The sequence below is a fragment of the Danio rerio genome, chromosome 11 (genome assembly GCF_049306965.1).
Source record: "Danio rerio strain Tuebingen ecotype United States chromosome 11, GRCz12tu, whole genome shotgun sequence".
Taxonomy (NCBI): domain Eukaryota; kingdom Metazoa; phylum Chordata; class Actinopteri; order Cypriniformes; family Danionidae; genus Danio; species Danio rerio.
The window spans coordinates 21,051,549-21,067,519 of NC_133186.1; the positions used below are offsets into that span (position 1 = coordinate 21,051,549).

The following is a 15,971-nucleotide window of genomic DNA, read 5'->3' on the forward strand; positions in this document are numbered from 1 at the left end:
TCTACATCTCACGATGTGTGTGCATGTGCATCTGTGTGTGTGTGCGGTCCGGTTTGGTCCATTACTGACAGCCGTGTGTGTGGATATTGTCGGAAAATACGGCGAAAAGTCCTACATGACGGTAATAGTTTGATCGCGGTGTTTACTTCAATAATGCCACTAATATATGCATACTCCACGTATTAATTCCATTTCTGTTCAGTTCAGTTATGACTTTAGTCGGATTAAGGTGATCAAAAATCACTGTTTCGAGCTTATGTAGGCCTACAGTTCAAAATTCATGTTTAACTGAATAAAAAGTTAGTAAACACAAGTACATCTTATTAAACATAATTTATTTTCATCACCAATTATCATAGTAGAACAGTTTCTCAAACGTTTGGTGATGTATTTTGGAAACAGGAGATGAGCCCCTGGTCTAATGCACCACCTGGCTTGAAAAAACGTTCTCAGTGACTTATTATTTGAGTAGCACACATATTCTGAATGCCTTCGGCAGAATTCAAATGAACCATTTTAATCTAGATTTAAAAAATGAATCTATGGCCACCTATAGTATATATGCATAGACGAAACTAGAACATGAATTTCTACTGTATCAAAGACACTCGAGTGTGTTTCCTCATTTCTGAAGTCTACTGCACACCGCTGGACAGACTGTGTCTTTCTTTACTTATCAGTCAGGCTCCATTTTTTTTTTCTTTTTCAAAAGCTTTTTTGAACAAAGTTATATTTCCTGCTTTCATGCGCAGGCAGACAAAAACGTTCAGAAAGTAAGCTTGACTCCAAAGAAATGTGCAAATCCGACAGTTCTTTCATTTTCCGTCTCTGAAGCCAAGCGAGTAAAACAAGACTCCGTTAAGTTGCTGGATTTGGTTTTTCCTAGAACTTAAGGCTGGCGTCAGCTGGCACTGATGTTTCTAAGTGCCACCCGCTCCTACACACACACACACACACACACACACACACACACACACACACACACACACACACACACACACACACAGGATTCTTTGTCTGATCCAGTAATCTCCTCTAAACACACTGTGCTTTAGTTGATTCTGATTGGCATCGAGATCCAGCAGGTAATTGAACATGATACTGTTGTCTTACACACTTGTGTAAATGTAGAAACACACAAACACTCTGGAATAAATCCAGCTCGCTTTGGCTGTCCGTGTTCAGTCAGCTTATCAGTATCTCTGCCAGGTGCTGTTGAATCACTGGCAATTTGTTTCCTAATTATCTGTTTTAGGAGGGATTTGTCCACCAAAGTCCAATCCACAGACCTCTGTTTACACCTGATCTTAAGATGTCTTTTTGTTCAAGGATAAGTGGACGAACACTGGTGTAAAATGTTTCAAGCTTGTCCACTTTTACCACTTTCAGATGATGCTGAAAATGTATTTTGTAATTTAGTTGAAAGACTTAAAGGGCACCTATGACGAAAATGATCTTTTAGAAGCTGTTTGGACAGAACTGTGTGTAGGTATAGTGTGCCCACAGTCATATTGGCTTGATGTAAAGACAATAAGTCGCTTTTTTTAAATTTCCTGATGTTAAAATAGGATCCAAATCCGTTCCATTTTGAGGCCAATCCCTTCCATTTTGAGTGCGCAAAGCAACTGGGATTAAAAGACCTGTTCAGCTCTCTGTGATCATCAATTATCATCAAATGTGATCGAGAATGAGTTTTACAAGAGTAAAACGTTTTTAAAACAGTGCATGTTTGTAATGAATTACAGCGATTTTTACCATCTTTATTTTATCACCACAACCGCATGTCAGTACAGTTATAAAAGAAGACGCTTCAATCACGGGTTGTGGACATTAAATCTGGTTTATTTCGCACATTAACATAACAGATATCCATACAGCAGTAGATATTAACATGCTTCTTGTCACATTTGCTGTGCAAAAATGCATGCGCTGTGTGTGTGTGTGTGTGTGTGTGTGTGTGTCCAATGTGCGTGAACTTTGTAACAACATTGTGTGTGAATTTACTGCACAAGAAATACATCAAATAATCATTGGGAAATTCTTACTGTAGTATTTCCCACAAACCTTGCGTGAGATCTGCATCCTTCATGTCTGTCACTGTGCTGTTTATCTGATGCAGCTGGAGATTGTGGCACACTCTGACAGGCACGTTGGAACATTGGGCAGGGAGAACTAGCGTTAAAGGCACAGGCGCCAAAAACAGCTACTCTGTGTTCAGAACAGAAAATTGCAATGTTCTAAAAAGGTATAATAAATAATCTGATGGGTGTTTTGAGCTGAAACCTTACAGACACATTCTGGAGACACAACAGAATTATCTTGAATCTTGAAAAAAGGAGTAAAATAGCTGTCCTTTAAAACAGCCACAAAAAAAACTAAACACTATTCTTAATTTATGAAATCTTAGACATTAAGAGTCAGTCACACAGAGCACAATTTTCCCTTCCAATGCACTACTTTTACATAGTTTTTCTATGTAAACATGCTTGATAGTTTACTGTGAAAAATACACAGTATTTGAGTTAACTATAAAAGGAACTCATTTCTAGGAAAAGTAACTATTGTGTTACTTCAAAAAGATCTAATTTGTCAAATATTAAACATTGTACACTAATTTACACAATTTTTATTATCGTTGTGAGACAATGTGAAAGACAACCATCAAATTCAACAAATCATTACTCAATATTATCATTACTATAGTTGCACAACAAAACACAAAAATGGTTTAGAACTTTAAGTATTTATTGCACAGACCACATCATGGACTCCTGGTTGTTGGTGTGTGCGACTGACTGTGCGTGTGATAGAAATGTACTCTATCCAAGCTAATCATCTCATTCTCAGTTACACCACATTCACAGACACACCAATCATTATCACTGGTTGGTTATGTGTCCTGCACCAGCCCTAAACACACACACCAACCCCAGAAAAAGAGAGGTATGGTTAAAAGAGATGCTGTTAGCTTAAAAAACACTTCAGTATTCTTAATTATATTAACGCGCATTTTATTGTCAGTATTGGTATTTGTTGTAACGGGGGAAACAGTAATTAGTTTGATTACTCGTTACTGAAAAAAGTATCGCCACTTATTTATAGCGCTGTTATTCTCTTCACTGACCACTGGAAAAGTTACTTTATTGTTTCTATCAGTAAAACAGACAACCGCATCTGATGCCACTTGCAGCAGAAATAATGTAATGCGATAGAAGTCTAGATGCCAAGAAAATAAATATCATTGTTCTATTTATTTTCTATTTTGCCCTAAAATATACACAGACTCAAAAAATGAGTTATGTTCGCTTCCAAAGTGGCAGATCTAGGTCTGTTTTTGGAGAGCAGTGGAGTAAAATACTGATAAAAAAATACACATGAAGACTCGGCAGCTACTTGTTCATCTTCACACTGGATTATGGACACACTAAGCTGTAAGAAAGCAGTCAGCCTTGTAAGATAAGATGTGCACCATTGGGCCGTTGTAATTTCTGTCTAGAGGGTCTGCATAAATCAGCCGAGAGTCAGCAAAATGAAGCTGAAGCTCACAATAGACATCCTACAGCTGTTTAAAAGCCTCGGGATGAGTAAGGGTGCTCAAAACACATTCCAGACAAATAATTCCTCTTAGAGTCATTTTGCTGTGTTTGTCCTTTTTTGTGGTTTTCTATGTGCTGGAATTGAATTTATCTTTTTTTGGCATGCGAATAATCTACTGCACTGTATGTTAAAAAAAATCTTGTAATCATATTTCCTTCACAAAACACTTGTTTCCTCAAAAAGGTGCTTTTTAGACCATTTTTTTAACTGGCTCTAAATCCATTATCATATAACAGCTCAGAATGCATGTAATAAGATTATATCTTGTGTGATCCACTCGCTGTATATAAAAGTGCACAGCTCTCTGTAAAAAGACACCCTGAACATTTCAGTACTTTTCAATTTAACCGTACAGTAGTTTGAGAAGGCAGAATTTATTTTAAAGGAAATTATTCAGTCATTCATTCATTTTCTTTTTGGCTTAGTCCCTTTATTAATCTGGGGTTGCCACAGCGGAATGAACCGCCAACTTATCCAGCATATGTTTTTACGCAGTGGATGCCCTTCCAGCCGCAACCCATCACTGGGAAACAACCATACACACCCATTCACGCACATACACTACATACAAATTAGCCTACCCAATTCACCTGTACCTCATGTCTTTAGACTTGTGGGGGAAATCGGGGCACCCGGAGGAAACCCACGTAAACGCAGGGAGAACATGCAAACTCCAGGAAATTATTACTAAAACATATTTTTATTTTTCACTTTATCAGCACTTATATGTCTGTTTTAAAGATCATTAATTGCTTTAATAGTTTCTGTTAAAATATGATTTAGAAAATGTTTATATTCTAAATAGTGGACAAATACACTCACTGGCCACCATTAGGTACACCTGTCCAACTGCTTGTTAACGCATATTTTCTAATGATCCAATCAGATGGCAGCAACTCAAATCATTTAGGCATGTAGACATGGTCAAGACGATCTGCTGTAGTTCAAACCGAGCATCAGAATGGGAATAAAGGTGATGTAAGTGACTTTGAATGTGGCATGGTTGTTGATGCCAGACGGGCTGGTCAGAGTATTTCAGAAACTACTGATCTACTGGGATTTTTACACACAACATGGTTTACAGTTTACAGAGAATTTATCCAGTGAAAATATCCAGTGAGCAGCAGTTCTGTGGGAACAAATGCCTTGTTGTTGCCAAAGGTCAGAGGAGAATGGCCAGACTGGTTCGAGCTGGTAGAAAGGCAAGAGTAACTCAAATAACCACTTGTTACAACTGAGGTATGCAGAAGAACATACCTCTGTACCCAACTGGCCTCCACAGTCACCAGCTCTTAATCCAATAAAGCACCTTTGAGAAGTGGTGGAACAGGAAACTCGCATCATGGATGTGCAACAATATGGACCAAAAACACTAAGCAATATTTCAAGTACCTTGTTGAATCTATGATGCCACGAAGGATTAAGGCAGTTCTGTAGGCAAAAGGGGTCCAACCCTGTACTAGTATGGTGTACCTAATAAAGTGGCCAATGAGTGTACGTGTCTAAATCAGGGAGCTCAACCTTCTGAAGATCTACCTTCCTGCAGATTTCAGTCGCAACCCATATAAAACAAACCTGCCTGTAATTATCAAGTGCTGTTCAGGTCCTAATTTATTGGTTTATTTGTTTGATCAGGGTTGGAGCTGAACTCTGTAGGAAGGTAAATCTCAAGGAACAAGGTTGAGCACCCCTGGTCTAAATCAATAAAAGAGAATAATGATTTATTTATTTCATTTTTTTTTCATGTACGTCTTTTAAAAGGAATTTGTTTTCAGTTTTATATATAAAAATGAGAAAGTTTGCATGTTTTTATGAAATTCCTTTCTCCAGACCAGTGGTTCTTAAACTTTTTTTTATCAAGTACCACATCTGAAAAAATATACATTATTACAGAAATACAGTAGTGTAGTAGACCAATTTAAGCTACAGCTCTGCACAATTAAAAATGTGGCAGATTAATTACTATTATTAAGCATATTTATTATTGTCAGACACTTTAAACATTATTAATAGTCTGAACGTTAGGACTGTACTGTGCTTATATGTTAAAACAAACAAACAAACAAACAAACTAAAAACGTCAACAGTTAAACTAAAATGGGCTTTTAAAAGTTAAAAATGGTAGGTTAAAAAGTAAAAAAAGAAAAGTGCTGTACTTAAATGTAAAGTATATACATATAGTAGTCTATTCATCGACACCTGGAAATGTTGCCTCAACCTTATAAATATAGGCTATATGTTATCTTATTCATATACAAATCATTTTTGAGAAATTTAGAAATATGTTGCATGTACATATGACATACAGTATTTGATTCCTCCGTGTACCAATAGAAGGAAGCCTGCGTACCACTAGTGGTACCATAGTTTTAAAAAAACACTGCTCCAGACTACACAATAAACAAAATTAATTAGCTGAAAAGAAGCATCTGTCTATTATAAGTCATTTTCAGTTTTATTTTAGTTTCATTAAATTTGTATATATCAATTAAATTTTATTTCAGTTGTTACTGACACATTTATGCCAATCCCCTCATGAATTAAAAAAAAAAATAGTTTCACACATTCCACTAACATTTTGTATTCAACACCCTCCACTTTTATTGCAAAAATCCACTTAAAACGCAGTTCAAGACTTGCTGTTGCTGACATAACCTTCTGCAAAACTCAATTACACTTTTAAACATTTGTAAAACAAGCCAAGCCATTGCTCCATAAAGTCTATCCGCTGGCATCTTCCCACACATCTCTCTGTCTTCACGTCCCCGTCAGCGTCTCTCGAAGCTCAGATCTGCTGAGGTTTTTCTGTTGAGTTCGACTAGTAAGCAGCTCATTGGAATAAAGTGAGTTGGGGATGATGGATGGCGGTGGGTTTGTAGTCTGGCTGCTGTAGGTTTGAGTAATGACTCGCAACCTGTTGCAGGGATTAATTCACAGCGGTAACATCAACGCCATGCTGCACACAGCAACTCAACAGGAAGTTTCGCACACATACATTATTCCCCGTTTTAGCTCTGAAAAAGCAGTCTAATGGGTTTCATATCGAAGTGTATTTTTAGGCTTGGATGTGGCTAGATTAAGAAGCGATCCTCCAGAGGTTCAATTAGAAGAGGAGAGCTCTTTTCTGACCTTCTAGCTTCAACATTTTGCCTGGCAGAGCTGTTTCTTGTTTTACAGATAATTGTACAGCCTGTTCGACATGGCAGCGCTAACACCAACTGCGTGCTAAATGTACAGTTTTGTCTCCATGCAATGTGTGCTACTGAAGATGTGTATTCTGTCCTTAAAAGAAAAACTGTGTAGGTGAAATTTCTGTGCATTTTACAGAATAATTAATTATACATTGTGAGTCTATTAATTCAAATATATAACAATTCAAAGTAGTTGGGATATTCAACGAATCACTATACACGTTTTGAACAGCAGGGGCAATTGTGTTTACTGAAGCCAAACGTGCACAATAGAGGCAATTAAGTTAACAAATAGTTTAAAGTGATGAGTGCAAACTGCAATTTGATTTAAATGTTATATGACCAAACTTATTTTTATTTTACTAAGAAATGTGCAACACTTGAGAATAAAAGGGCTCTCGTTCATTTCAAATTTGTCAACTTATTAAAACAAATCTAATTGTGACGTGAGTGAATTGTTACATACCTAATTCATGTTCATGCTATGTTGAAGGGTTTTGAAGTATGAACCTCCTTTTTAAGGTCATGCCACAGCATCTCAATTGGATTCAGATCAAGACAAGATTTGGCCACTCCATTATCATTACACTACCACCATCACATTTTACTGTTGGTATGATGTTCTTTTTCTGAAATATGTTGTTACTTTTACATCCCAGTGGGACACCATCCAAAAGTGTGTCCTCAGAGTCTCGGTGAACCATCAAGATGCTTTCTGTCAAAACTGAGATAAGTCTTTGTTCTTTTTGCCTTGTTTTTGTCTTGGAACAATGCAATATAGTTGCAGTTATATTGGAGTCATGAACACTCATCTCAACAAGTGAGGCCTGCAGTTCTTTGGATGTTGTTGTGGGGTCTGCAGGTGTGCTCATGGGGTAACTTTGGTCAGCCGGCCACCTCTGGGAAGGTTCTCCACTGTCACATGTTATTGCCATTTTATTTGTATTTGAAAGAAAGAAAGAAAGAAATCTGCACATAGATAAATGGTTCACAATAAGATCATTGGGATGCACTTAGTAACCTGATGAATTCTCAATTCATGTTTTGTTTAAAGATCTGTAAAGATTTTTGATTTACAGACTGCAATATTAAATACATTTACATTTTTGAAATACTGATAGTATTTTTGTGGTTATTACTATATTCTGATCACCCCACAATAAGTGTTAAAATGAGAATTTAAATGTTTTTCAATTATCCACAAACCCTAAAATGCCAAACGGTGTTTTAACATTTCTACAAAACTATTATCTACTTCAGGAATGAACTTTTTGTAAGTGTTTTCAAAAGCATGTGCTTGTGACTTTACTTTGTCCATCTTGAATAGGCTATTTATATGGATTTTGAGTGTAAAATGTTTTTAAAGTGGACTCTAATTTGGCCTTTTTTTCCAATTATCTTAGCCCAAGTTGAACACAGAAGTGCTGATTTTACTCTTCCGACCCTCACTTATCTTAGTCAGTGTGCTTCAGAAAGGTAATCCCGTATTCCAAAACACCCAACAGGAGGAACCACATTAGAAGTCACAGCGACCAGTGACTAGCTGATAATTCTGATCTGTTGGCATTTTCCATGCAGCTTTTTGTCTGAGCTCAGATTGGTGTGAATTTTCAATCTTCACTATTTATTCTGCTTAATGTCATGCAAGTTTGCATTCGAAGGATAACTACAAGAGAAAAGGGGCATCATTTGGGATTTTCAGCACTAAGTATTGCCATGGCAACCAATTATGCATGTTCATAAAGTTTAAAAATGTAGCTTTATTTGATCAGCGACAGACTTCAGAGCAAAACTGAGAAACTGATTACATCATTGTGCCTTAATGAGACTATCCATTCAAAAGGAATTCTCTAGGAATGCAGTATTCCCATTAATCCACTGAGGGGAAGTCCCTGGAGTCACTCGCACATGTGAGAAAGGGAGAGTTTGTGGGAAGGCAATGCCGGCGAGTGATCTGGCATTGGTGCGGGCACCCAGCGGAACCACATTAACACATAAACAGCTTTTGGCTATTGGCATCTCTTTGAAATGGTGCTGGGTAAGCGATCTGTGTCTCTGAAACAGATGGTGGAGCGGAGGGTGGGAAATGTTTCACATGGCCCACTCTATTGCCTGCGCCGGGTTGAGGTGGCAGCCAGGTATCCCCATGAGTGTGAATGGAGGTGTGCTTCTATGTGTTAATGTCTCGCAGATTACACTTTCACACACATTTTATTTTTTTTTGGGGGGGAAGGGGGTTTTGATCTGTTTTGATAATAATACTTTATTGCATGTTCATTTGAAATATGATTTTTGGATGATTCTAAAAGGTTTTACTGTCACTTGATGAGTTTAATGCAAAAATACTTGCTGCTTTTGGACGACTTTTTTAGGCTTCATACTGAGGGGCTGTTGAATGCTTTATTTAGATTGGCTGATGAACATTTAAGGCGTGCAGTTATTTTGAAGACACATAGCAGCTGTTTGATGACAAAAACCTGATAAATGTTTTAAAATGCAATATGTGAGCAATATAATCTGTTATCAAAAATACAATGATATGCACCATTGATGTAAACAAAATCCATTTACAGTATATTTTCCCTAAGATTCAAATAACTGCATAATTTTAAGTATTATTTACTTATCACTCATCACTTTTGTTCATCATTTAAACACAAATTGATTTTTTTTAAATAAAATATTTCTGTCCTTCCATTCAAGTAGATTCACCTAAAAATTAAAGAAAGTTTAAAATGTATTGTTATCCAAACATGAAGATGATATTCTTATTATAGCATTGAGGTATTAATCAGCGATTAATCGGAAAGCAATATTCTGTAACTATAATCGGTCAAATTTGTCAAGGTCAATTTTTTCAATTACTTTTCTTACTGTGGAGTCACATAAGCCCGCTCTGTTAGCCACACTTTGCAGCCACATCTAATCTCTGGTCAAGTAGGATGATGGACCTATTCTTGAGCCTTATATGATAATTAGAAGCAGCACCATAGACGCCTTGAGAAGGCATATTTTCCATTACATTAAAATAATTATTTACGTTGAAATATTTGTTTACAGAAGATGCAAAAAATGCACTGTTTAAAATATTATTTACAGGATATACAAGAGTTATTTTATTTAGAAGAAATACTGCTTATTTTCAACTTTTAATATGAAAAACATTTCTTTATAAAAATTCTTTATTTTGTTTACAAAACAAAAGTTATTTATTTTCACTTTTTTATAAGAAAAAAAATGACTTTTGGTTTTAGGCAAGGTGTGTTTTAATTTTTAGGTGTTCAACACTGAATTTAATAAATAATCATAGATAGTAGATGGTGTGCATGTGTTTCCCCTCAGTTGTTATTTTAAAATTAAGTTGTGTAGCCTTCATTCAGAAATTTCTCACTTATAATATGTGAGCATATTTACTGTACAAAACATGTCAGTGAAATACGAGGGTAAAATCATACAATAAATAAATAAATAAAATAATTGAGTTAAAATGTTCAATTAATCGAGATTTTGGTTTTAGGTCGATTTGCCCAGCCCTACGTTGACAGATATGAATTAATGGAATTTTTCTCTCGGGTAAAAAGTATTTGCTTTGAAACAAATAACGGATTGACACCAAGGATTGCCTGTTATATTTTATTTTATGTTTGACCATTATAGAGACATTAAGCACAAGTGTTTCTTTATTTTTGCCAGTATTATGTCAAAGATAAATCTGTAATTTCTTCTTCTGAATGCAGGATACAATTACAAAAATAAATCACCTGCAAAGCATAAAAATATCAAAGGTTCAGTTTATCCAATCTATGGCCTGAACAAAACTGCAATAGTCTGAATGAAAATGCAAATATACTTATTCATATTTCTTATATTTAATTTCATTATAGATATTACTTTACTTATACATTATATATTTATTTACAAACCTATATTATATACTTAAATTTTATATTATTTAATTCACCTAAATACTTACACAGTGCTCAGCATAATTGAGTACAGCCTATTTTGAAAATTAATATTTTCCTTCATTTCTCAGTGAGTATAGGCAATGTATTTTGGTCCATTTAAACAAAACCGATTTATTAAATGCATATATTCATTTAAATGATATTTTAGTCACCAAACAAACTTAGAAATTGAAAGATAATACAATTAAATTCAAGCAAAATATTGCAAAAAAAAAAAAAAACTACAACCTACAAAATTTCAACTTTATTTTTTCATTTTTTTTTGCTTCTCTTGATTTTTCCTCTTTTTAAAATTTGTATTTAATATATAGTTTTTAATTGTAATATAATATTTTATAGCTTTCCATTAAAAATATGCATTTAAAAGATGTGCAAAAAAGAACACTCTGAAAGATCTAACTGTTAGATTTGTTAGCCATTTTAGCCACTGTTAGCACCATTAATTACCATCAAGGTACTTTAATCCATTGGTAGTAACACAGAGTAAGATGTGAACTATGAGTTTGCCAATGACTCAGCATCTTTAACATGAGCATTTCCCCTTTGTTTTGCAGGACATAAACTCAATAAAGACCTGAAGCACTACCTGAGCCAGAGGTTTCAGAAATCCTCCGCCGATTATGAGCTTCAGCAAACCATACGAGACAACCTCTACCGCCACGCTGTGCCTTGTGAGTATCCTGCTTTATTTCTCCTTCCCTCTGTTCTTCAAAACACTCAGCTCTAGTGAGCGGCCTACTCTCTATACTGCTTTTATGTTTCTCTGCTTGTCTCTATTGTATTCTTTTGCTGAGGTTTATATGCAGACGCTGTGTGATGGCTGGGCTGTTTACACTGAGACGGTGGAAGCGGGGATTCGGTCAATATTCACAAAAATCCTCCTTTCGATTGAGTAGGTGGCAGTCGTGTTCTTAGAGAGGTTTGATAACATAGTGTGTGCTTTTTGTGTTTGTGTAGAGGAAGAGAGTATTGGTTGTGTGCATTTGAGTGGATTTTGGCAGATGTTTCTAGAAGTCCACATAGATTCCCCTTGTGCATGTCCGTGTTTGATAACTGGCAGCTTTTAGGTATTTTAAACCAGTGTACGTGCTTGTAAAATGTAGATTGTTATACATCCATGCTACCTTATAACAATTTTTTCTTTTTCTTTTTGGTTGAATGTAGTGCTGCACGATATTAGCTAAGTTTGATAAGTTTATAATTCACATAAAAACTTATGTCGTCATGACTTATTAATCATACACTCACCAGCCACTTTATTAGGTATACCTGTCAAACTGCTCTTTAACCCAAATTTCTAATCAGCCAATCACATGGCTGCATCTCGATGAATTTAGGCAGGTTGACATGGTTGAGATGATCTGCTGCAGCACAAACTAAACATCAGAATGTGAAAGAAAGGTGATTTAAGTGACTTGTGCCAGACTGTCTGGTCGGAGTATTTCAGAAACTGCTGATCTACTGGGATTTTCTCGCACAACCATCTCTAGGGTTTAAAGAGAATGGTCCAAAAAAGAAAAATATCCAGTGAGTGGCAGTTCTGTGGGCGCAAATGCCTTGTTGATGCCAGAGGTGAGAGGAGAATGGCCAGACTGGTTCGAGCTGATAGAAAGGTAACAGTAACTCACATAACCACTTGTTACAACCAAGGTATGCAGAAGAGTAGCTCTGAATGCACAACACGTGGCGGATGGGCTACAGCAGCAGAAGACCACACAGTCATCTCAGACTGGGTTCTTGAACATGACAATGAGTTCACTGTACTCAAATGGCCTCCACAGTAGGGTTGTCGCGATACCATTAATTAATCTTATGATATTATACCAGCTAAAAGTATCCCAATACCAAATAGTATTGTGATACTGTAATTCATACCTAAAATTATAAAGGGAATTGTCAGATATTCTATATTTTATGTTATAATAGGCCTACTTGAATGTAATTCATTATTCCCTTAAGGCCGCAAAGTTTTATTTGCACCTCACTTCACCAACAATTTATTCATTCTTTTTGTTTATTTTGTAGATAACTGACCAACAAAAATACAATAAAATCATTCATTCATTCATTTTCTTTTTGGCTTTGTCCCTTTATTGATCGGGGGTCGGCACATTGAATGAACTGCCAACTCATCCAGTATATGTTTTACGCAGCGGATGCCCTTCCAGTTGCAACCCATCACTGGGAAACACCCATACACTTCCATTCACACACATACTCTACGGACAATTTAGCCTACCCTATTCACCTATAGCCCATGTCCTTGGACTTGTCGGGGAAACTGGAGCACTCGGAGGAAACCTATGCGAACATGGGGAGAACATGCAAACTGTACACAGAAATGCCAACTGACCCAGTCGAGGCTCGAACCAGCGACCTTCATGCTCTGAGAAGAGAGCACTACCCACTGTGCCACCGTGCTGCCCATACATTAAAATAAGGATACAAATTATACTGAATTAAATTAGTTACAAAAGAGCATTTTTACAACAAATTGGGCTATATAAAGTGGTCAAAAATAGTTTCAATGTTTCCTGTTGCTATTTTGGGGTTTTCATCATTTTTCAGTCTTATCTGGTAACAATCCAAAGTAATTCAAAATTTTACTTTGTGAGTCCTTCTTTTAAAGAGATTGTCGCAGTCAATAATAAATCATATTATCAGGAACAGAAATGAACCGAAGCGTTAAAAACCATGCAATAGTCTACCATAAAAGGCACAAATTCTGCAGTTTTGCAACCTTAAAGGGTTCCACAGACTATTAAAATAATAATATTTGTTGCACAAACATGACCGTTTTAGTGTGTTCTCCATATGCAATATTATCTATTGTAGATAAACCATTAATGATGAAACTACCGTTTGCAAACTACAAGGACAACGCCAGTATTTTGTAGCCATAGCATCGCGATACTACCATAGTACTGGTAAACCGTGAAACTATACTCCACAGTCACCAGATCTCAATCCAAAAAAGCACTTTAGGGATGTGGTGGAACAGGAGATTTGCATCATGGATGTACAGCTGACAAATCTGCAGCAACTGCGTGATGCTATCATGTCAATATGGACCAAAATCTCTGAGGATTATTCCCAATATCTTGTTGAACCTATGCCATGAAGGATTAAGGCGGTTCTGAAGACAAAAAGAGGTCCAACCCGGTGCTAGTAATGTGTACCTAATAAAGTGGCCGGTGAGTGTATACATTTTTACAGTGTACTACCGCTTATTTTAGTGAAAAAATCACACCAGATTAGATCATTTGACTCATACTTTGCTGTGAGCATAAAGTAGCTTTGATAAGTCATAATATTTACATTCTTGATGCTGTGCTGTTGAAAACAAGCCATTGCTCCGATTTACTTACCATACTGTTTTTATGGTAAGTTACAGAGTAAACAGAGCAGTGAAGGGTCTCTGATTAAACACTCTGATGCAGTCGCTGATGTGACGGAAAGTGAGTGGCAGTGTGTGTGGTGTGTGTGTTTGAGAGTGATTGATGGACATGAGACAGCTGGAGGGACAGATGGAGGGAAGGACTGATCAGAGGACTGGCTCCATCTCTCTCTCTTCTAAACTCCATCACTCTTTCATGGATGCAAAAAAAACAGCCATGGCCTCAAAGACGTCCATATGCATGCGCCCTGAAAGATGAAGAAATTGCTTTAAAAGTGCTGTGTGTTCAACAGAAATGGTGTGTGCAAACAATTAGGATGCAGAGTGAGAGTTTGTGATTTGTCCTTTGGTTTTAAAGTGTCACATGCTGTGAAGATATTAGACTTTAGAAAGAGATGAGACATATGAAAGAGGGCATCTTTGGGAAACTGGAGCAGCCACCTCTGAGCTCAGGGATGCGTCCACATGCTCCAGAATCAACTTCTAAAGCAGTTTAGCATTTGGAACTATTCATATGCTGTTCTGACATCAGTATTTAGCTGAACTTGATGAGATTTTAGGAGTGCATGGAGATGATCTTAGGCCAAAAAATCAAACATAGATCACATAAATGGACAAAATTTGGCTGAATTGACCACTTAAAAAGGAAAACTAGACCTAATCTTAGTTTGAAGCCAGGTGCATTGTAAGAAATTTTTACTACAGATTTTGTGACAAAAGTTGAGATATTTAGGGCTGATGGATTTTTAAAAAGTTTTGATTCAGTTGTGTTTGCCAAGACAGCATTATTTAATCATAAATATTGTGAAACTTATATCATTTAAAATGTCATTTAAAATAACAGTTTTCTACTCTGTTAATGATGTTGGTAAATAGATACAGTATTTATTTATTTTTATATAATATATTTTATAGGAAAGTAAAGGGAATTATCAGGAAAGCATGGGGAGCAGAAAAAGGGGAAGGATCTGCATAGGACCGCGAGGCGGATTTGAACTCTGGCACCGAAGTGCATGGGCCCTATTATACACTCGGCGCAATGTGGCGCAAGGCGCAGCGCAATAGTCTTTTGGTAGTTTCAGCTTGATTAGAGATCATATGTGCGCCCATAGGCGTTCTGGTCTAAAAAGGAAGGCGTTCTGAGGCGGACTGCTGGCGCATTGCTATTTTGAGAAATTAAAATAGATTTTTTATTAGACCAAAACAAACCCGGTCTAAACTCCAGCGCAGAGTTGCGCCTCGCTTACGCACAAATTAATATGCACAAGAGAGCAATAGGCAAATATCTTTACATGTGAAAAAGGATATAATAGGATATGATAAGAATAGATATAGGATATAAATATAAAGGATTAAAATATTACAAAACATCTTATTTTCTAGCCTACATGAATATGAAAAATTACTGCTTTTATGTCTTCTTTATCTCGGGAGGCTTTTTCAGTTCATTCATAACAATTTGCTTTTGTATAATGTTATTATTATTAGCAGTATCATTTATTATATCTATATTTATATTTGTTTTATTAAAAACAAGCTTAGATTTGCCCACCTGCAGGTTTTAGACCATAAGGGGCACAGCATGTGTTTTAGGATATAACTCATGTTTTTGAGCACACTTTGTTATTATTGTTCATTTATTCGTTTGCTGGAAATTAGAACTGAATTTAGAAATAGTTTTGAAACGAATATTTGCGCTTAACAAACGCAATTAATTATTTATAGACTAATTGATGTCTGTGCGTAAAGGTTTCCCTATCCAAGAGCGAAAGTGAAAGTAAATCGATTATCTCTCATTCTTGTGCGGAAGATGCTTTG

The 15,971-nt window shown here is 36.2% G+C and overlaps 1 protein-coding gene across 30 annotated transcripts in view; it reads left to right on the forward strand.

The window, feature by feature from the left end:
- Positions 1-15,971, forward strand: part of magi1b (membrane associated guanylate kinase, WW and PDZ domain containing 1b) — a 216,944-nt gene that overhangs the window by 85,312 nt on the left and 115,661 nt on the right. For all 30 annotated transcript variants that reach the window (XR_012386769.1, XM_009305956.5, XM_005155829.6 and 27 more), the window contains 1 exon segment: positions 11,311-11,427. Coding sequence is in view for 29 of the 30 variants with exons in the window: in XM_009305956.5 (XP_009304231.1) it covers positions 11,311-11,427 (117 nt within the window). In the remaining variant the exon portion in view is untranslated.